The 22,774-nt window shown below is 39.2% G+C and overlaps 1 protein-coding gene across 2 annotated transcripts in view; it reads right to left on the reverse strand.

The window, feature by feature from the left end:
* The window catches only part of LOC114648552 (metal transporter CNNM4-like), a 125,088-nt gene extending 107,205 nt beyond the window's left edge, over positions 1 to 17,883 (reverse strand). The window contains exon 1 of one of the 2 annotated variants that reach the window (XM_051936294.1): positions 16,465 to 17,883. In XM_051936294.1, coding sequence (XP_051792254.1) covers positions 16,465 to 17,881 — 1,417 coding nt within the window. In that variant the 5' untranslated portion in view covers positions 17,882 to 17,883. The remainder of the gene's footprint in view (positions 1 to 16,464) is intronic. The other variant, XM_028797647.2, reaches the window with a different exon arrangement.
* Between the last annotated feature and the right edge of the window lie 4,891 nt (positions 17,884 to 22,774).

The following is a 22,774-nucleotide window of genomic DNA, read 5'->3' on the forward strand; positions in this document are numbered from 1 at the left end:
CTGGATACAGACGTGTCATAGCAGAAACAGGTAATGGTAACTGTGTCATGGGCCTAACATTACTGGAGCTTGGTGCTGCTTGTATTGCTTTTATGAACTGTTCATATTAGACGACGTAGTGAATTTTAAAAGACTATATAAATGCTTGTGAAGTACATTTTTGAAAACAAAATAAAATTCTCTTCATTTTGGTACATAAACATTTAGGTTCAGCATTACTTACTTATACTCCTTAATTTTTCTGGAAGCTGCTGCAAACAGAAAGGAAATATGTGCACACTTTTTAAAAGATATTATTTGGAATCAAAAAATGTGTTCAGCATTTAGCATGCAGTAAGTCCTAAGATTTGAGTTCTACTTATTCGCCAGCACACTCACACTTAGTGAATGTGTCTGTGCTTCTTTACAACACTTATTTGCTGTTTAGAGCCGTTTATAGCTTGGTAAGCTCAATTACAAGAGATTGGAAGACTAATGCAGTAATTGTCACTTTCCGCAATTAGTATATCAAGGCAGTCGTAACCGTAATAAACAATTAATTGTGCAGCCCTAGTTTATGGATTAAATTTGTATGTGCTGTGAATGCCACTGCATCCAGTAATTAGGAAATCTCTGGATAAAAATATAATGCACACATACACTCTTAAAAACAAAAAGGTACCAGAGTGGTCCTTCAGAGCAATGCCATTGGAAAACCATTTTTGTTTCCAAAAAGACCCATGCACGAGATGGGTCCAGAAAGAAGGCCCATTCAGATCCGTAACCGGCTTTATACATAATTATAAATAGATAAAAGATTTGTAAAATACCATTGGGTCCCGATTTTAAAAGGATTCTTGCTACATACTGTTAGATATGGCCAACCATTCATCCCAGCCAATACCTCCAGGCTGCCAGATGGAGCCCTCCTTGCAGCATGGAGGTGCCCCAAATACCAGCAGGGAATTATGGACAATGGAGTTTTTATGCACAGCCCTGCTGGCTACCATGGGGGCCGCCAGGAGTCGCTGCAGGGAGGCACAAGGACGTGTATTTGCCCTATAACCCGGAAGTACGTCTTGGTCACAGCGACAAAGGAAATGATGTACTTCCGGGACGAAAAAAAGAAAAGAGTTTTGATCTGACCCGGAAGTACTAGGAAGTCACATGGACTAGGGTTCAGAAGCACTTCCGGGACATGGACTATAAAAAGGACTGTGGGAGATCCCAGGGTTGAGCTGAGCTGGGTGGAAGGGTGGCAACGTGTCTGGGAGAGTGGAGGGCTGTGTATTGTGTACTACAACTAACTAACTACAAAGAGGACTATTTCATTTATGTTAGGTAGAATGCCCAAAGGGGACTGGGCGGTCTCGTGGCCTGGAACCCCTACAGATTTTATTTTTTTTCTCCAGCCTTCTGGAGTTTTTTTTTTGTTTTTTTCTGTCCACCCTGGCCATCGGACCTTACTCCTTTTTATGTTAACTAAGGTTGTCTTATTTTAATTTCTTATTTGTCTTTTATTCTTCTTTTCTTCATTATGTAAAGCACTTTGAGCTACTTTTTGTATGAAAATGTGCTATATAAATAAATGTTGTTGTTGTTGTTGTTGTTGTATTGGTGATTTATAGGAGTATTGTGGAGAGGAGGATGCTTTGTGTACTGTATTATTCAAATAAATTCATAATTTGGACATTTATCCGGTGTCTGATGTATTGTCCGAGGGTTCAAGGGAGCGAGAGCGCCCCTATCACAATACATATATAACATATGCTAAGTCCTGGTTTTCCTAATCTGTTTTGTTCTGCTAGGTAGCCTACGATACATTCAAAATGTAAGTTTTGTTCTACATATTAGGAAGTTTTTCAAAGCGCAAAAATACATCATTATATGCAAAGAACTCTTCTCAGAATTAAAGGGTTCTTTCTAGTCTTGACAAGCACATTTTAATCTCCCTGGTTCCAGTTTCTTTTTCTACCTTCAACTCTGATCAGTGCTCAGAACATGAGGGATTTCCCTGACTGCCCCACTACCAAATCACTCATTGTTCTTTCTCTCCCAAAAACAAGCTGCCTCTACCCTCTGTTGTTCACTTTGCAAAGCATCTTATAAATCTCTGCCCTTGATTTTTCTTTGGTCGAGAGAAAATTCTCCTCTCCCTTCACCCCCCTTCATGGAACACTGTTCTCTCCAATGTAAGGTGTAGCTCTGGAAAGACTCGATCCAACTCTCCATAAGTGGCTTCTGATGGGTCTCATTGCTGATCCTCTCTGTCAATTATGTTCCCTTGGTTTACCTGGCACTTTTCTACACATGCTCTGGCACTGTCCCTCTGTCTTTTCCTTTTGCATATGTCACCTAATGTCTTCCTCTGTTACATCAAATGTTTCTTCTTTTAGACTTTTCTAGGCTTCCACTCAAACTGTCTAAGATGCTGCAGATGTTCTATCAAACGGTTGTGGTGAGCAAACTCTTCTACGCGGTGGTGTGCTGGGGAGGCAGCATAAAGAAGAGGGACGCCTCACGCCTGGACAAACTGGTGAGGAAGGCAGGCTCTATTGTAGGCACGGAGCTGGACAGTTTGACATCCGAGGCAGAGCGACGGGCACTGAGCAGGCTCCTGTCAATCATGGAGAATCCACTGCATCCACTGAACAGTATCATCTCCAGACAGAGGAGCAGCTTCAGTGACAGACTGCTGTCACTGTCCTGCTCCACTGACAGACTAAGGAGATCGTTCCTCCCCCACACTATGCGAATCTTCAATTCCATTGGGGGTAAATGGTAACATTATACAATGTTATTGACTGTTATACCTGCCTCGCACTCTCCACCTTGCACTTTTCAACTTGCACTGTGTTTTTATTAGTATGCTGCTGCTGGAGTATGTGAATTTCCCCTTGGGGATTAATAAAGTATCTATCTATCTATCTATCGATCTATCTAAACACAGGTTATTCTGTGTGGGTACCCTGACAGCTAAACTAATTATTGCTTCCCACTGGAAGACACCTGAAAATGTCACTGCCAACAACTGGCAGTCCTCCTTCTATAATTTAATACATCTGAAGCTGACTGCAAAATGGATTAATGGTGCTTTCAGTAATGTAATTGAATCCTGGTCTGCTGTGGCTCAATTGTGTAAATGTCAGCTTGTAATTCCTTGATATTTTTTTTTCAGGCCTTTGGGTTACTTTGTATGCCATGTCCATTTATTGATATATTCTGTTAATTAAGTCTTTACTTAATAAAAAGTTGATCACACCAAAAAAAAAAAAAAAAAAGTTTCTTTGCCCATCAGTGGCTCTATGAGGAACCACACAACCCAGTAAAAAACCACAAAGTGCCATTAAAGACACAGTATTATTAAGAGTGATCCAATGAATGCAACACAATTGATATACAGTAATCCCTCGCTACTTCGCGGTTCACTTTTCGCGGATTCACGACTTCGCAGATTTTATATGTAAGCATATCTAAATATATAACGCGGATTTTTCGCTGCTTTGCGGGTTTCTGCGGACAATGCGTCTTTTTACTTCTGGTACTTGCTATTTCAGTTGGTTTGCCCAGTTGATTTCATACAAGAGATGCTATTGGCGGATGGCTGAGAAGCTACCCAATCAGAGCACGCAGTTAAGTTCCTGTGTGCTGCTGATTGGCTCAGCGATGGAGTGTTGCATTAACCAGGAAGTCTCATCTCACTCATTCAGCATTAACGTGTTACTGATGCAGGGGCCGTGTCCAAGCGCCAACAGAAGATGCAAGCAGGGGCCGTGTCCAAGCGCCAACAGAAGATGCAAATGATTGCAGAAAAGGTAAACGTTTTGGATATGTTGAAGGAAGGGAACAGCTACACCATTACAGCATCAATGAGTCCACGATTCTTTTTATTTAAAAAGGGGGAAAAGCATATAAGATCTACGGCCGCAGTGTCCTTTAACCAGGGCGCAAAACGAGTTGCAAGTGGACATGATAAGGCAGTAGTCTGGATGGAATCTACTTTAGGAATCTTTGCAACAAGGTCGACGACGTCATGACCGCCTACAAGCTGCTACATGTACTTCACTATACAGTAAGTGTAAACTTATCTACCGATTTCATATTGCTTAGCAGTTGTCCCTGTTATTAATAGAGTAAAGGGTGGGTTGTAAACAATACAGGGAGGGTTTAAAAACGTCCAAATACACGTTAAATAATTAAATAAATATGGTGTCCCTACTTCACGGAAATTCAGTTATCGCGGTCGGCCTTGGAACCTATCTCCCGCGATAAGTGAGGGATTACTGTAAAACAGCTCACAAACGTACTAATCAATGGGAGTAAGGCCAGCACCTGATTTAGGCTCAGGGCCTCTGGCTCTTTCATGTTCTGATAATAACATATAAATTGTCTTGTGATCAGATTGATCAAACCACATACAGAGGTGGAAAAAAATGAATAACAGCACCCTGCGCCATTACCACTCATACCAAACCCCCTAACCAGGTGGGGAAACCAGTCAACGCAATCATTCTTCAAGCACAATATGGACACTGGAGGCATGTTAGCTTTGACACCAAGTACTAAATGTTATCAAACATTCCAAAATTAACTTTACTAACAGTTGTTTACTGGAGTAAAGACAGTAGACGTGTGTTGAGATGAACTAAACAGGTTATGTTCATTATGGTGCACTACTGGAGATTAAATACAAAAAATTAAAAAAATAATCACACAGTGATTAAAACTCTTGGCAACTTCTCCCAGGGAGAAATTCTTTCTGCCCAATGAAGGACGTCCACAGCCCATCCACAGGGTGCACATTGTTAATTTTTGGTTTGCTTGATAGCTTGCTGTGTGAATTGCCAACAAGCTCACTGCAGGCTGAAACAAAGTAAGAGATCATCTCCTGATTCGGGCACAAAGAAAACAAACTTATTAGGTTAACCGTAATGAACACTGGCACAGTTCTGAAATATTTTTTATTTACTTCATCAAACAGATTCGTGTCACATTTTCATTTGTTAAATATTTATGTATCAATGCTAGAAATGTAATTCAATGTTTTAGAAAAGTACATTATAGCCTTGCTTTTTAATAAAATTTAGCAATACCATGTAGATAGCGTTGTGGTCGCTAAAACAGCTCTTTGAGACACCAGAATTCGGCTTGAGTGATCAATTGATTAATTTGTTATAGTTAGGTGTGGCAAGTCTATGACTAATTATAGTGCATATTTCTTAAACATTAAATGTTTGAAAATAGTAAGGAGTCAGCATCAACTTTGAAGTTTGCCCACACATGTGACTTTTCTGCCATTTCAGTTTCTTGTATTAGGGATCTGCTATGCAGCTAATAGTGGCTATCAGTACACAAAAGAGGAAAAGATGGAAATTGCAATAACCACTACTCAAGGTAAATTTAAAAGATAAGAAATGAGACCATACAGAATAAATTCTGTTTTTTACAATGAACAATTTTGAAAATTTGCCAGCACTTTTTAAAGTGGAGTTTGTTTTTTTTTTGAGACAGCTTAAAGGAACACTCCACCCAAAAATAATATACATTTTCTAATGCTACGTACTTCATGAAGTTTGTACCAGTGGCTAAGAAAAATTCTCAAGTTTTCGTTGAGAAAGGACACAACAGTTTCTGATAAAATGGGTCCCAATGGTGACCAATGCATAAGCACTATAAGCATTATCAACAACATCCTTGAAAAATGTCACGTTACTTATGTTGCATAATCAACACGTCAAGTATGCTCAAAATGTGCAAAACACACATATCTTTGCAAATGTGCTATTAAATAAATAACCCTTGTGAAGCCCCTTCACAAGGGTTATTCTTTAGAATTGACGACCCTCATTCCCCCAAACCCCAATTAAGTGGTGAAGACCCCTGTCTTCAATTCAAAAGGGTGGCCACATGTGAAACGGCTTCCACTCTGAGGACTACTTTCATCTTCCAGGGTTATTTATTCAACAATATCTTAGCAAAAAAAATACTTGTGTTTTGCACATGTGAGTATATGACTGAATGACTTCACATGTGGATTATGTGACACAAGATTCTTTCCTGGACATTTTTCATACTGTTTGCCATTGTCACCATTGGGTCTTGTTTTATCAGATATTTTGTGATGTCCTTTCTCCACAAACGCATCAAGGTTAAACATTTTTCTTAACAACCACTACAAAATTCACAGGCTAAGTAACATATAAAAAATGTATTGTTGGATGAAGTATTTCTTTAACAAAACTAAACTTTCCTATACAAATTTCCTTGATGACTAAGCCTACCAAAGTGCAATGAAATCAGTCTACCGAGAGCCAAATTGTTTCATTCAGACAGGCAAAAAGACAATAGTGCTTTTGTATTTTATGTGAATACATCCAAAAAGACAGCTCTACCACAAATAACAACATAATAAATCTGACAAACTACAGGAGAACATTCACTCCACCAGGCTTGTTTGTTTAGCTAATAGTTAAGCTGTCCCAATATCTCATCCAGATACGTTCAGGCAAGACGGAGAGCAAAGCCCCTGGACCAAAACAGAACATCATGTTTTCCTTTCCACTACATGCCACTCTACGCCACTTCTGGGAACCTAATCAGCGATGCCAATACTAATTCTTCATCCTCCTCACTTTTTTTTCTAGTAAGTGTAATTTCCTATGCTGTAAATGACAAGCTTTCACATTGGGTTATCTTGACAACTCCAAATTGGTCCAGTGTTATCACTAGGTTAGCTTGTTTTGGGATAAACATATTCAGAAGAACAAATTGAAGGACTCCTCAGGTAATGCTTTCATCAAAAGCAACTTGTAAATCACATATTCATTGTACAAATGCTTAGGTTTTTTTTCTGCGGCATGAACACAGGCAGGTTATTACACTTGATCTGGGTCGCGCTGACAATCAATGCAGGAGACTATGAGGGGTATCTCATGGTTTACAGTTCACAATACTCATTAGGCTATACTGTACTGCCTGATTTATTTGTTACAGTCAAGAGTTCATTCACACCTACTGTATATGCAGACCATAAAAAGAAAACAACAAAAGTGGTGACTTCCTTGCTAATCAGAAGTCAGATATGAGTGCCTTTAGTAAACAACAAGCTAGTAATTTAGTCTGGAGATGAAAATGATGTGAATTGTAATCCGGTAAATGCAAGGATATTATTATATTTAATCTATTTTCTGATATTAGGAAACCTCAGAATTACGTCTGCCCCACCCTCCAGTGAAGAAATGATGTAAAACTGGAATAAAATAGAAATAATACCACGGTTGGGAAAAAGAAAGGTATTGTTTTTCCCACATCTTCCCATTACACAATGGCAAAGGATTGCTATTGGCCTGAACACGTTTGCGTTAAGATTATTCTTTGAAGCAGAAGACCCAGTCACAGAACTAGCCGGCTTGTGCCATCTTGGTTCTCTATCACAGTGGTTCTTACCCAAGGGGCCACAGTCCAGTAGGGGTGTCCCAACAAACTTCCAAAGGAACCACAAAATGATTCAAAATAATTATAAAATAGAAGCAAAATACTTAAATCACTAAAACTCAAGCTACATCTGGATATCAAACTTATCAAAACTTCATCAATATTCAAGTACTAGCCAATGCCCGCCGTAGCATATGGCGGTGTAAGAACAGGAACATGATCAAGCAGAAAATTTAAAATTGAAAAAAATATATATATTTCTTATTGGAAGCAGAGAATCAAAACAGTTCCCTGAAAGGCATGAATTGGACACATTCTAAGCAACTGGTTGCAATGAAAACCTTCCATCTATTAAGTCTCTCCAGGAACTCTGAATTTTGTTTTATGGATTGGATTCTCCACAAGAAAAAGACGCAACATTTCCGTACGAGCTTTCATTGGTTTAGTGAGTCCCTGTACGAGCAGCTAATTTCACTGGTTTAGTAAAACCAAGTTCTATCACTGTGCCATTAACTGATCAATATATACTTATTAGATGGTGCTGTGCAAATGCTAAAGGTGTTACCAGGGGTTTGGGAGCCAGAGATAAGGCTAACCAGAGGCATTACAAAGAGTCAAAACAGGCACTACGAGAGAGGAACTGACAATTCATAAACTGCCTTCCAAGTCTTCCATGCATCTAAATATTTAAGTTCCCAGATGCTTCACATAATTAATGTACAAGTAGCATCTGCTTTAGAGTAGCGTTTCTCAATCAAACACAGATCACAAGTTGCTATTGTTTACTGTATATTGGTAGCGGGTCACAGTGGAACGTACTCAATCCCAACTCCAGACCCAAAGATCATGCTCAATTCACAGAGGGATGTTGGGTCGCAAAGACACTTATATGGGGGAAAAAGTGGGTTTTGACACCATAAAGATTGAGAAACACTTCTTTCTCTCTTTTTTTTTTTGTCAAGCAGGTTTCCAGACTCACTTGGGTTTCTGGTGTTTCCTCATGTCAGCTACAAATAGAAAGCATTATTTTCACTGGGCCAACAGAAGCCATGATGATCAGTTGCATTTACCAGAGAAGCAGGGCCAGGTGGTCTGTAGAAAACTGAAGACCAACTTTACTGGTGACATTCATTATATCAGTAAGATCCAGTTCCATTATGTACATTCATTGGGTTACAAAGGACTAATTCTATCCATGAAATACACCAAATCACCGGAGCTCAATTCTATTAAATCCATTGGGTCAATGCAACCTAATTTACCAGTTACTTTAACTTTGTCAGTGAAATTCAATTCTGTTTATTAAATTCACTGGGTTATCGAAGCCCAATTTTGCTAGTTTGAGTAAATAGGTTACTAAAGTCCAATTCTACCTCTTAAATTTACTGGATCAAAGAAATCCCAGTCTTTCACTTAGATTGGCTGAATCAGTGACACTCAGTTTTATCAGTTTGGGCCACTGAAGTCCAATTGCATCTCTCAAAGTCACTTGATCACTAAGGCCTAGTTCTACCAAATAGATTAACTGGGTCACTGAGGCCCAGTTCTCTCTGTTATAATTGGATTTCAATCTCTCATTCAATCTTCCTGATAAACTTGCCAGATTACGGAGAACAAATTCTTTTCTTTACATTAAATGGACCACTACCTATTAAAATCCACAGGGTAAGTAAAACCCTAATCTAACAGCTTGGATGACTGAGTCATTATAGTCCAATTCTTTTAGTTAAATTCATGAGGGTCACTAAGCATCAGCTCTTTCATTTAAATTTCCAGTTCTGTTGAGACCCCATTTCATCCATTAAGCGTACTGGATAACTCAGACCCAAATCTATCAGATTTCCTGGGTCAGTGACACGCAGTCTAATCAGTCTGACTGACTGGGCATTGTCTTACATTCACCATGTCACCGAGACCCAGTTCTACCCAATATTTTCACTTGGTCACCGAAACCCAATTCTATAAGCTAGACTGGACACACTTAGATCTATCAGTCAGTTCGCTGGGCCACTAAGACCCTGGTCTAGCAACTAGATTTAATGTGTGGCTAATGATTCAAAGGGTGAACAAGGTGCAGTTCTATCATTCAGACTTTTATTGACTGAGTACATTTTAATAAAAAAACAAGTCTATAATTTAGCTTGATCGATTCACTAAATTTCAGTCCTGTTTATTACATTTACTGGTCTCTAAGAATGAATTGAGATGTTTTAAATTCAGTTTGTCACTGAGAATCAGTTCTGTTAGTTAGTCAGTCAGTTTCAACTTGGTTCAATTCTAATTGCTCAATTCACAGCATACTTAAGAGTTAATTCTGTAAGAGAAAACGCTTCCCACAAGTCCAACAATTGCATCAGGTGGATGTGAGGCTCATCAGTCTGTAATATTTATCACATGGATACACCATGACCACAAGTCCACAATGAAAAAGAATTCAACTGGCAGTGAAATACAAAGTTGTTATACTGTCTGAGCCCTTCTACACTAATCTATCCCTAAGAACAGCTCCACACAAAATAAATGGTCAGGCTGTAGTAAAATTTTAAAGCGACTCTATATCTCCTGTAAATTATTAAATGTTTTGGATATTTCAGATATATACCACTGTTATTTATAAGTAACTCCTTGCATCATCAAATCGCTTGATTGTGAAATACAGAAAAAACAAAAGAAGAAGAAAACAGGAAGCTCAGCAGTCGAGAGACATTTGTGGCAGGTCAGGCTGAGGCACGTGCACGTCTTGTGAAAAACAAACATGAGCACCAACAATGAGAAGCTGCCAAATTTACTCCAAAAGGTACCCAGCTAACCTGAATGCCACTCACAATCTCATAAATTTTCAATGGGCTGAGAAGTGCCTTAGTACCATCTAAGGACATCTACGCACTCACTGCTAAGCCACTGACAAGATTTCCCATGTTCCAATCTTTTGCAGTTAAACAGCAAGAGATCGCTTCACGGTCAGTTTTGAGCCTCCCAATGTGAGAAACCTGGAGTCCATGTTTCTCTAACTGCTCAGTTTCCAAAATTAATTTCTGAGCCAGTATAAGCGATTTGGCACAAGCTTGACACTTCACACCCAGCGGCCTGACATTAAAATGCAACAGTATAATCTTCAAAATAGCGGATAAGCTGACTGCAGGTGGGCACGCTAATTGTGCCACGGCATGGGACGCGCAGTATGCATCAGCGCTTTAAAGTTTTGTGGAGAAGATAATGAGGGAGCAGGTGGTGCTAAAGGTCCAAATAATGGGGTAACATCACCATGCCTTGTAGTTTATTTAGAAGCTGGATGCATACATGTCTTCCATGGTTCTGTTGCTGGGAAAGGGAGTTATAAGAGAAGGGCAAAGGAAGAACAGAAATGTCACCGCCAAGTCACCCTGCTGGGAGGCATACAAATAAAGCAGGAGTACTGGTAAGAGGAGGCACAGCATGTAACATCCGTCAGCTTCTGCAGAGGTAAGTGAAAGGAGAGGTGGCAGAGGCTTGCTCTCATGCCTGGAATTTATTTCATTTTGATTATTTTTGCATAACACCCATTAGATTAATTTGTATATACTGAGAAAAACAAGGACTAGGTTATATGTGGTTAGCAACTACTGCTATGGGGCAAGGATTAGCAGTATTGTTTCACAGCTCAAGAAACATGGGTTCAGATCCTAGCCTGTCCACTATTTCTTGCACATGCTCCTCCTACATTATTCCCAGAACTCCAGTGACAACTCAAAAATGTATATAAAGGCTATTGACGAGCCTAGATTGGCACTGCAAAAATGAGTACGGTGGTGCACCTGCAGTGGACTGATGTCCCATCCAGGGTGTCCTGTAAAGCTGATAAAGGATTAAGTAGGTTTAGAAATTAGAAGATAAAATGGAAAAATTAGTGTAATTGGATGATTCAGAAAATAAACTTCTGGTGGTCCAAATTAATTGCTGTACATAAGGTAGGCATCAAATGTCCTCGGTGCCTTCAAAGCATACAGCTTCCTAAATCAAATCATTTCTTATTTTGAGATAACTATCTGCCAATATTTAAACCTTTTGTTTATAAAGAAATACTCTATCCATATATATGTTACAAACCCAATGAACTTTGTAGTGGTGGGTGAGAAAAATTTTTAATCTTACTGAACTATATGCTATAAACCAAACTTTATTAGAATAGTCAGTGTTAAGACGTTGGAAATATTTGGGACATGTGTCGAGAATGGCACCATCTAGAATTCCTAACGCCCATCTTTTCTTGGAACCTGAATTTAGATGGAAAAGACCTAGATAGGGAGTTCATCAAACAATGAAGTGACAACTTCAAAAATCAGGCGAACATTTTATTATGGTCCCATTTGGCTTGAGCAGAAAGAACTACAACAAGACATGGCTAGTATATCTCACAAGCCTGGCAAGGAACCGGTTCAGTGGCATGAGCTGTTCTGTAATGTCGTCTAATGATTAAAGGACAGTCGAACTCGACAAAACTATAATAGTGTCCAATGGCTATACAATGGCAAACAAAAAAGTCTCATGTTACTTGTATTTCATACTCCACATCAGTTATCCAGTGATATGCTTAGAATGTACAAAACACATGTTTTTCTGCTAAAATATTAATAAATTTTAGTTACTTCCAGAATAATTTGCACCAAATACAAAACTAAAGCCTTACAGGTAGGGCTGCACGATTAATCTTTTTTTTCCTCATGATAACAATATTTATGACCCACGATCAGTTAATAAATATCGTCGCGATTTTACAGTATAAAGACCAAACTGTTTTTTATGGGCTGAGTTTACTGATTGGGCTGCGTCACTATGACGTTACTGCGTCTAGATTGCAATTGCTTTCTGAAGCAGTAGAAGTCAATAGCAGCAATAACAGTCAGTCAGAATAAACATATGATGGCGGAGCAACGTGAGGAAGGTGCAGAAGTGCGATCGTTAGTTCCTAAAAAGGGGTCATACTCAGTTGTCTGGAACTATTTCGATTTCGAGGAATGTGATGTTGATCAGATACGAGTCTTGTGCAAACTTTGCTCCTGTTCCGTCCAAACGTCCCAAGGTAACACAACAAACCTCATCAACCACCTTAAAAGCCACCACAAAGTACACTATCAAGAATTTCAACGACTGACGGCACAAACAGCAACAACAAAAAATTACCAGCCATCCACAACACAGACAACAATATCAGGGACATTGTTCAACGCAATACCATATCTGCCTAGCTCGCAAAGACACCGGGAAATAACAGAGGCGATCACGTACCATATAGCCAAGGATATGTGTCCAATAACCACCATGAGCAGTGAGGGGTTTAACAAAATGATCACAACACTTGATAAAAGATATAGCATTCCCTCACGCAACCATTTTTCCAATGTTGCGCTGCCCTCGCTGTATGCGAAATGCCGAAAAGAAATAGAAAGAGAAATTCTCAGGCTCAGCCTTGAATATTTTGCTGCCACGACCGACTTATGGTCAAGCAGAACTGCGGAACCGTATTTGAGCTTGACAGTTCATTTTATTGACAGCGAGTCTGAGATGAAAAGCAAGCTTTTGCAAACTTCGTTTTTCCCACAAGACCATACAGCGGAGTTTATTGCAGTGGGCCTCAAAGAAGCGATGTCCGCTTGGGGCTTGGTGGAAGAAAGACTTGTGTGCATCACAACGGACAACGCAGTTAATATGATTAAGGCAGCATCTGTGAATAACTGGCCGAGGCTACACTGCTTTAGTCACAGACTTCATTTACCAAAGGAATAATCGTCATTATTAATCGTGATAAAAATTTTGAGCAAAATAATCGTGATAATCATTTTTTCTGTTATCGTGCAGCCCTACTTACAGGATTGACTTTTTGAATGGAAGACCTGCCCCCACCCCTTCATTGGTCAAGAGTCCGGTCTTTAATTTAAAAAGTGACTCCCATGAGGCTTACTGTTGTTGACAGATTGTTCCAGAATTAATTATTTACCAATATCTTAAAGTTTTGTGTTTATGTTGTCCACGTGTTATTTTAGAAGTAACTCTTTAGCAATATTTTAGTAAAAAGGCATGTGTTTGAGCATGTGACTTGAAAACGGACTTGAAGATTTTTTTTCCCCCCTAGACATTTTCATATTGATTGCTGTTAAACGGCATTGGTCACTATTGGCTTCTATTATGTCAGAAACGTTTTACTCTCAATTTCACTTGAAAAAATTAGATTAACATTAAAATTTTTTCTCTGCCACCATTACAAAGTACTTGGGTAAGTCATACATATAAAAAAAATAGAATTTAGGGTGGAATGTTCCTTTAATTACCTGGATTTACCTTGTTCTGCAGTCTCCAAAAATGAGCACGAATTTCTTTGTGAAATTTTGAAAGATGCTGGATTCCACTATAGCATTGACAGCACAAGAACCCTTTAACTACTTTTTTTTTTTGCTTGTTGGTGCGGTTAGCCCCAAATTGTTCTCTCTCTCTCTTTTTGTATTTTTTTTAACAATAACAAGAAGAAACAAAATGTAAGTAGTACTACATTTGGTGATCTTGCATGACATCTGCGTATGTTTTCTGATGGACTTTGGTAAGTCACTTATAAGCAAAATGCAGCTTCTTTACATGTATGATGCCATTCTAAGGATTCATAGACTACAATGGCAAAAGGCAAAATACAATTCATAAAAATGAGTTTTAAATGGGGTTTGAACTTTCACTGACCTATGTGAATACATAAAAAAGCTCAACAGTGGGGATAATGGCAAGAATCATGTGACCAACCTGTCTTACACTTACAGAAAGCCAATACATTCGTTGTGAAATGTGTGGTAGAAGCAAAATCCGCATGTCTGTTTATTTTCTTATAAATTTTTTTTTTTTTTTTACTACAGGACCACAGGAAGATACAACATATGGCAGCAACAATGGGTACATATTAAGGACCAGCCTTGAATAGGATACCAATCAATGGGCTATGTAGGTTCACCCACACTAGGCTATTTTAGATTTATTAAAGTGCGGAGGTGTCACCCGTTGACTCAGATCCTAATTTGGGATTCTGAGGTGGTCCATCATGTGGTGGGTATGGTAACGTGCTGTATCAGTGCATTGTTTCCAACCTCATTTCTCCTCCACTAGAAATGAACGATTCTGCAATCAATATGGTGGAATCCTTCAACTTTTTGGGCACAACTATCACAAACACTCTCAGCAGGGACATTAACACTGCTTCCATCACTAAAAAGGCTCAACGGCAGTTGTACTTCTTACGCCAACTAAAATTTTTTTTATATTTCCCAGCAAATCCTAGTTCAATTTAACAAAGCCATAAATGAAAGTGTAATCACATTCTACATTGTTATCTGGTTTGGTTCAGCAACTGCACACTTCAAAACTAAATTACAGCGTGTTGTGAGGTCAGCTGAGAAAATAAATTGGCTGAGCGCTTCCATCTGCTGTACACCTGTATACATCTTGTGTCACTAAACAATGTCAAAAGGATCATCATGGACTCATCTCTCACCCAGCTCATCACTTATTGCAAAAACCCCCCTGTGGTAAACGCTTCAGGTCAATTAAAAGTAAAACTAACAGACACCTCAATAGTTTCTTTCTCAAAGCCATAGCCGTCTCAAACCAGTAACTTAGCCTTTGTATATGCATACATTCCGTCATATACTGCATGAAGGGATGTGTGCGTGTACAGTAAAGTATGTGTATGTGTGTGGACATGCATACACTCTACACCTTACACTTTCACATCTTATTTATAACTGTACTATTCTGCAATTTTGTATAAAGTGTTTTCTTTTTAACTTGTGCTATTTATGTTACCTGTATGTGACAATGTGTTCTGTTAGAAACAGCTCTAAATATACCAAGTCAAATTCCTGTACATTATGTACTGGCAAATAAAAGTGATTCTGTTTTAGCATGTGGGTGTCCGTGGAGGACTTCTCCTTTAGCATGGCAAACTTGATTGTGATGATGCAGGACATTTGTGACCACTGTCTTTTTACTGCATCCACCTGTTGTGTGCCGGTGAATTAAACAGCAGTCCGATTTGCCAAACGTCTGCATTGTCCAACAGGTGCATGTGTACTTTTCTGGCAAGAGCTGGCAGTGTTTTTACTGTTTTATAAAATGTTTAAAATGAAGAAGTCTTTGGTATGTTGTGGTGGGTCACCCATTATCACTAATGACTTAAAAAAATTCTATTGAACTGGCACATGGTTGAAAAAATGACAGTGTTACCTACACAGAAGTGGCTAAGGCCCTGTCACCTTTTATCAGAAATATGTGATCAGTGACACACTAAGGTGATTCGGTTCAGTCCAGTCCAGTGTGGTCAAGTACTTGAAAACACTATCATACTTCAATAATGAGTTAACATAAAATCTCCTCATTTTAAGGGTTACTTATTGTAAATAAAAAAAAAAATCCCTGACAAGAATGATAGATTAGTTTGAGTAAAAAATAAAAAAAAAGAGCAAACATCAGTTCAGAAGTCCCCTCCCAGCTCGACAGATAGATGGACAAAATTCCTGTTAGTGTGCCACAGTTTAAAAAAAAGTTAAACTAGTCATCTCGTCAAACCACGTCACCTAACACCTCTGAGTCTCACAGATGATCCAAACGCAAATACTGATACAAGATAAGCAACACTCTTGTCCTAACAATAATTGCATTACATGCCTAGAAAAGGCCTAGATTTGGACGTCATAATCAGGAGACCTTTGAGGAAAAGAATTCTGGCGCGACTCTCCCCTCCGAGAGGTCAGCTAAAAACGGATGGAGATTTGGCATCGCTGTCCCCTCCGTTACATAATGTGCACAGAGCACCACTCAGGCTGGCACAGCATCTGCTATACTGCACAGAGCTATTCATGGCATAGGGGTAGCAGAACACAGACGGAGGCTCTTGCATTCCATGCTTTTTCGATCTCTGGTGACAACCATATTAGAGTAGAATACAGTGAGCCTCATTTAGGGCCTGCTTTACAATTCCAACCTGCCAGACAGATACAAAAGAGCACAAACTACTCCCACCTGCGATCAGTGACTTACCTTTCTTGAACTCCTCAAGCATGGAGTCCAACTTTGTGTCATAGAAGACAAAATGAACTGGGTGATTGTAGAATTTAGTGATTGTCTTTAAGGGGGTGCAATCATCAGGATCCACAAAAGCCAGGTCTTTCACATACAGGATGTCCACAATGTTAGTTCTTTCATTCTCATATACTGGAATGCGTGTGTAACCACTCTCCATAATCTCAGACATAGTGTTGAAATCCAGTATGGCATCACTGTGGATCATGAAGCAGTTGCTCAGCTGAGTCATGACATCCTCCACAGTTTTGGTCCTTAGCTCCAGAGCTCCTTGAATCATATTGAGCTCCTCCTTGACTAAATCATTGTAGGGCTCTGTCACTTTGAGCATCTCCACCAGCTTCTCACGATTATAAACTGTGCCTATCTCCTGCCCAAGGATACAGTCAAGAAGCTTGCTAATTGGGAAGGAGAGGGGCAACGTCAAGAGCATGAAGAACTTGGTGAGCATAATTGTGTTGGCACCTACAGCCAAACCATGGCGTGAGCAAAGTGCTTGAGGAACAATCTCCCCAAAGATTACAATACCAATGGTGGAGGCAACGACAGCGCCCAAACCAGAACCGATGAGATCATCCAGAAGGATTGTTAAGGTTGTGTTGACCAGCACATTGCCTAACAGCAGGGAGCACAACAGGTAATTGCCCTTTCTTCGGATGGGCTCTATCTTTTTGGCATACCTCTTTTCCTTTTCCGTTCCGCAGCTCTGCACAATCCTTAGCTCCATGGGGTCCAGAGCCATAAGCCCCAGGTTGAGCCCACTGAACATGCCAGACAGCACCAGAAGCAAAGTGATCAAGATGATCTGAAGCCAGAGAGGAAGCAGGGGCTTCTTCTCTTCTACCACCAGTATCTTGCCGTCGTTGCCCCTTAGCAGGTACCAGAGACCATCTGCGGTGCTTTGGACACACAATCCGTACAGCTTGGAGATCTCATTCTTGCGTAGGGGTTTCAGTTTCAGGCTCAGCACGCCGGAGTTGTCGCGGCTGGATTGGTTAACGAAATGTACCTCATCGATGTCCTGGGTGAACTCCCGGCAGGTGCGGTTGCCCCCAGAAGTGAAGTCCTGCTCTTGCCCCTGTCCTAACACCTCGGTGAATCTGACGCGAGTCGAGAAATCCGAGCTCAGTCCTATCCCGTAGAAGCGCAGTTTGATGCGGCTGCCTTCTGTCACCTCGATCAGTCCACTCGTTTTACTCGGCACCGGCACGCTGCTCTCCTCCAGACGCATACCAAAGATGCGTGCAACCTGTCCGTCACCCATAAGCCCCGCAGCTCTCGAGAAGTATACAGCTACGAGAGTTACAAGGCAGACCAGCGCAGTCCGCGCTGGCGCCATGTTTGTTTCGCTTTGCGAGCTGGGCGATGACGTCATATACTCTTACAATAATCCCCGCCCTCTATTAGCATAATAACTGCCAACCCGCCCATTTGCACCCTATCGATCCCGCCCACACATGTTTTTCCCAGGATCACTAAAGAAGCGAAGTGGAAACTTTTGTTCCTCGACACGATTTATATTTTGCTAATGAAAGAAACATTTTTTTACTTGCAGTGTAGAAATCAGTCCTAGAAGGACTCTAGACCATCGCAAGGATCACAAATTCCCACTCAGTCTCCAATCAGCCCAACCTTTGGATGCAGGAAGAAATTAAAATACAACGTGCACACGGGAAGAACGCGCAGACTGTGCACAGTGAATGGGGCCAAGATTTAAACCAAAATCTCCGGGCTTGGGAATCAATAGTTAAAGCCACTATATTATCTTGTTTTAAAATGCACATGTTAAGAAATGCTTAGCAAGTAATATACATCATTAAGTACAGCATATCTCCTTTGGAATATTTTTTATCCATTTGAAGAGAAATCAGCATGCTGGCCCCCTTTATTTCAGAATACTTTTTAACATCTTACCTTTGGTTTAGTGTATCCTGACTATACAGTCATATATTTCAACCTAATTGTTACTACACTGTTGTCTCTTTATGTTTTCACCTGTTTCTTTGCATGTCAGAGGACTAGGACTCTGTGAAGTTTGGTCAAGGCTCAACTGGGGAGGTTTTAGGGAAAAGGAAGTTACCATTTATTTACACTTGAATAGATCTTCAGCTCTCCGGTGGGTTGGCGCCCTGCCCGGGATTGGTTCCTGCCTTGTGCCCTGTGTTGGCTGGGATTGGCTCCAGCAGACCCCATGACCCTGTGTTCGGATTCAGTGGGTTGGAAAATGGATGGATGGATAGATCTTCAGCTATGATGACAATAACATCCAATAATGCAAAGACAATCACACAGCTCGCAATGAATCATAAGTTATTCGACCCATGTTCATTCCTATATCCCAATTTGGGAGAATTTTCCTTTTTCTCACCAGTAGAATTGATAATTTCATCAAGAATTTATCATTTTTTTCACCAATAATGTATTACTTATTTAAAGAGCCTCTGTAAAAAGCCACATTTTCCTCTGGGGTCAAATAAAGTTTTATCTATCTATCTATCTATCTATCTATCTATCTATCTATCTATCTATCTATCTATCTATCTATCTATCTATCTATCTGTCTGTCTAGTACTCTACTACCCACTATCAAATCTTGTAAGCACAAGACTTAAAATCTTTCATTGATCACATTTATCTTGTCGTGACCTGGAAGTCCCAAAAACACATAAGTTCCATAAATACTTCCAAAATTGCCCACTAGAGAGGATACCCTGACTAGAAACAGAAAGGGCCTCAAAGAGTCTTCATAAAAAAATTCTCCGTACTTTTAACAAAAAAATGCTCTGTATCAAAAGAAGGTCTGTGGAGCACAAAATGGAATTTCTTCATAAGCCAAGGCAAACCCATTACAAAAATCAAAGAGTTGTTAAAAGACAAAGGTTCAAAAATCCAGGTAATCACAATACGCACAATAGAAGCACAAGAAAACACTCCAGCCCCTATGAACATTCAAACTAAACTACCAGGAACTATGGAAGACTATAGCACAGGCATTGGCAATAAAACAAGTAATAAAAAATAACATTAACATAGATAAATGACACAAACATGAACAAAAAAGACAAGAAACATAACATTGAACCCCAACCATAGGAGAAACCCTGATTGAAACATGACATATCTCATTTAAAATTGCCCAAAATGAACACAGAGCAAGATCCACTTTGAGAGCATTGCCATCTAGCTCCCACAGCACTGGGCTATATGCCTTGGGAATTCCCCAAATTAACATCATTTTGGACAAAGTCTTTAAATATTTATCAAAAAGCCTTGATGTCACAAGCACTCCTAACCCATTAACAGCTGAATTTGGTGTACTTGTGGATGGACTCAAAGTGGAGAAGGACAAATTGATTGTAATGGCCTATAACACACTACAAGCACATAGACTTATCTTGCTTAACTGGAAGAATCCCAACCCACCTTTATAAGTCAGTGGGTTACTGACATTCTACTATTATTAGAAATTGGAAAAAAAAATCTAATTTTTGCTTAGAAGGTCTGTCCAAAACGTTAAGTTAATTAAAACAATTTTAAATTAAGCATTTATATAGGGGGGGAAAGATATTTGCTCTGCTTTCCTCTCTTTCACTTTCTCCTGGGTGAAGGTTGAAGGTTGAATTTTTGTTTTGTTTGTTTTTGTTTTTTTTCTCTTTTTTATTTCTCTGGAATTCTTTCTAGATTGATTCTGAAGTAATTTGTTGTGTAAGTTCTGCAAATTTTATCTACTTGATTGTACACTATGTTACTTTCTTGAAATAAAATTTAAAAAAAAACATGCTTTGCCAGTTGATTGCTCATCCATCCATCCATCCATCCATTATCCAAGCCGCTATATCCTAACACAGGGTCACGGGGGTCTGCTTGAGCCAATCCAGGGTGCAAGGCAGGAACACATTTTGGGCAAGGCGTTGTTTCACATAAACTCCATTTCAAAAAAACTTGGGACACTGTGTAAAATTTTAAAAAACAAAAGGTAATGATTGCAAATCATGGAAGCTCTATACATTTAACCGAAACTAGTACAAAGACAACATATCAGATGTTGAAAGGGAGAGGTTTAAATGTTTTGGTTTTTTTTTAATATACAGTATGCTTGTTTTGAATCTGATGCCAGCAATACATTTGTTTACCACTGTGTGGCATCACCTCTTCTTTTAACAACACTCTATAAACGTTTTGGAGCTGAGGAGACCAATTGCCGGAATTCTGAAAGTGTAATGTTGTCCAATTCTTGCTGGATGTAGGAATTCAACAGTTCCTCAACAGTTTGAGATCCCCTTTGACATATTTTTAATTTCATAATGTGTCAAATGTTTTCAATGGATGACAGGTCTGGTCTGCAGGCAGGGCAGTTTAGCACCAAGACTGATTCCTTTACTACAGCACAATGCTGTTGTAATATAAGCAGACTGTCGTCTGACATTGTCTTGTTGAAATAAATAAGACCTTCCCTGAAAAAGACGACATCTGGATGGCAGCATACGTTGTTCCATAAGCTGTATATATCATTCAGTATTAATGGTGCCTTACCAGATTTGTAAGCTACCCATGCCATGTGCACCAATGCACTCCCATACCATCAAGGATGCTGGCTTCTGTACTATGCACTGATAACAAGCTGGCCGGTCCTTCCTCTTTTTGGCATGGAGAGATTTCCAAAAAGAATTTCAAAATTTGATTTGTCAGACCACAGCAAAGTTTTCCACTTCACCTCAGTCCATCTTGAATGAGCTTGGGCCCAGAGAAAGTGGGGGTGTTTCTGGATCATGTTTATATATGGTTTCTTCTGTGCATGGTAGAGTTTTAACTTGCATTTGTGGATGCAGCAGCAAACTGTTCACAAACAATAGTTTTCAGAAGTTTTCCTTAAGCCCATGCAGTGGTTTTCTCTACTGAACTGAGTTTGTTTTTAACTCAGTGCCATCTGAAGGCCCAAAGATCACAACCATCCAATATTGGTTTTCAGCCTTGTCACTTGCATACAAAGATTTCTTAGGATTCTCTGAATCTTTTAATGATGCATTGTAGATGATGAAATCTCCAAATTTAAATTGAGGAACGTTCTTCTTACATTGTTGCACCATTTACTTGTGCAGTCTTTCACAGACTGGTGATCCCCTCCCCATCTTTACTTCTGACAGACTCCATTTCTCTGGGATGCTCTTTAATACCCAGTCATGTTACTGACCTGCTGCCAAATAATCCAAATTAGTTGTCAGGTAATTCAAAATGAACATATATTTTTCATAAAACATTAAAATTTCTCAGTTTCAAAATCTGACTTTGCTCCATTTTCAATTAAATATGGGTTTAAATGATTTGCAAATCATTGTAAGATTGTTATTATTATTTACATTTTACAGTGTCGAGACTTTTTTGGAAATGGGATTCTATTATTATTATTTATTTAGCAGATGCCTTTATCTAAGGTGACTTACAAAGCAAGTTATAATAAGAATTAATTAGAAGTTGCAAGCATCAAAAGTTACAGACAACAAGATAAAGAACTGAGTGAGAGGGAGTAATACTACTACTTCTGTATATAATTATACCTACAAGTAGATTATTCAATTCATTTAAATTTTTTATTGTCCCAATAGTCAAATGTGGTTTGTCTGTGGGTTTTACAGAGAGACCATAACATAACATTAAAAATACATCACAAAGAACACGGCCATTACATTTAAACTTAGTACTAATAATTAAAATATAACAGTGAGCATAATACTAATGGTGAAAACATTAGGTCAGCTATATTAGACATAATTATTAAACTAACTTTTAGAATTTACTGATGAGTGATACAATTGCTACTATTCATTCTATTATTAAAGTCTGTAGATGCTTATTAAAATTGAACTGATTTATAAGATTATTAGCTGTTGAAATGAGAGAGTTTTTGAATAGGTTGCTTTTTATTCTGATGGCAACAACTGAAAATGCGAATGTAGTGGATGAGTCTTCTTTTTCTTCCTCTTCATCTTTTCCCACTTCTATGTGGGGTCGGTGTTCTCCAAACAGCTTGGTCCTGCACCTCCTCGCCAGTCAAGTCCCTTTTCCTTCAGACCTACTTTTACTTTATCCATCCACTTTGACCTTCCTGGCTTTCTCTTCCCCTGTACTTCCATTCCCATCACACTTTTGTCCACATATTAATTATTTCTCCTCATCTCATGTCCATAGCACTTCAATCCACTTTCCTGCACTTTCTTACGGATCTCTACCACTTCTGTTGCACCTCGGATTGTCTCATTTCTTATTCTGT

This window comes from Erpetoichthys calabaricus, chromosome 1 (genome assembly GCF_900747795.2).
Source record: "Erpetoichthys calabaricus chromosome 1, fErpCal1.3, whole genome shotgun sequence".
NCBI lineage: Eukaryota > Metazoa > Chordata > Cladistia > Polypteriformes > Polypteridae > Erpetoichthys > Erpetoichthys calabaricus.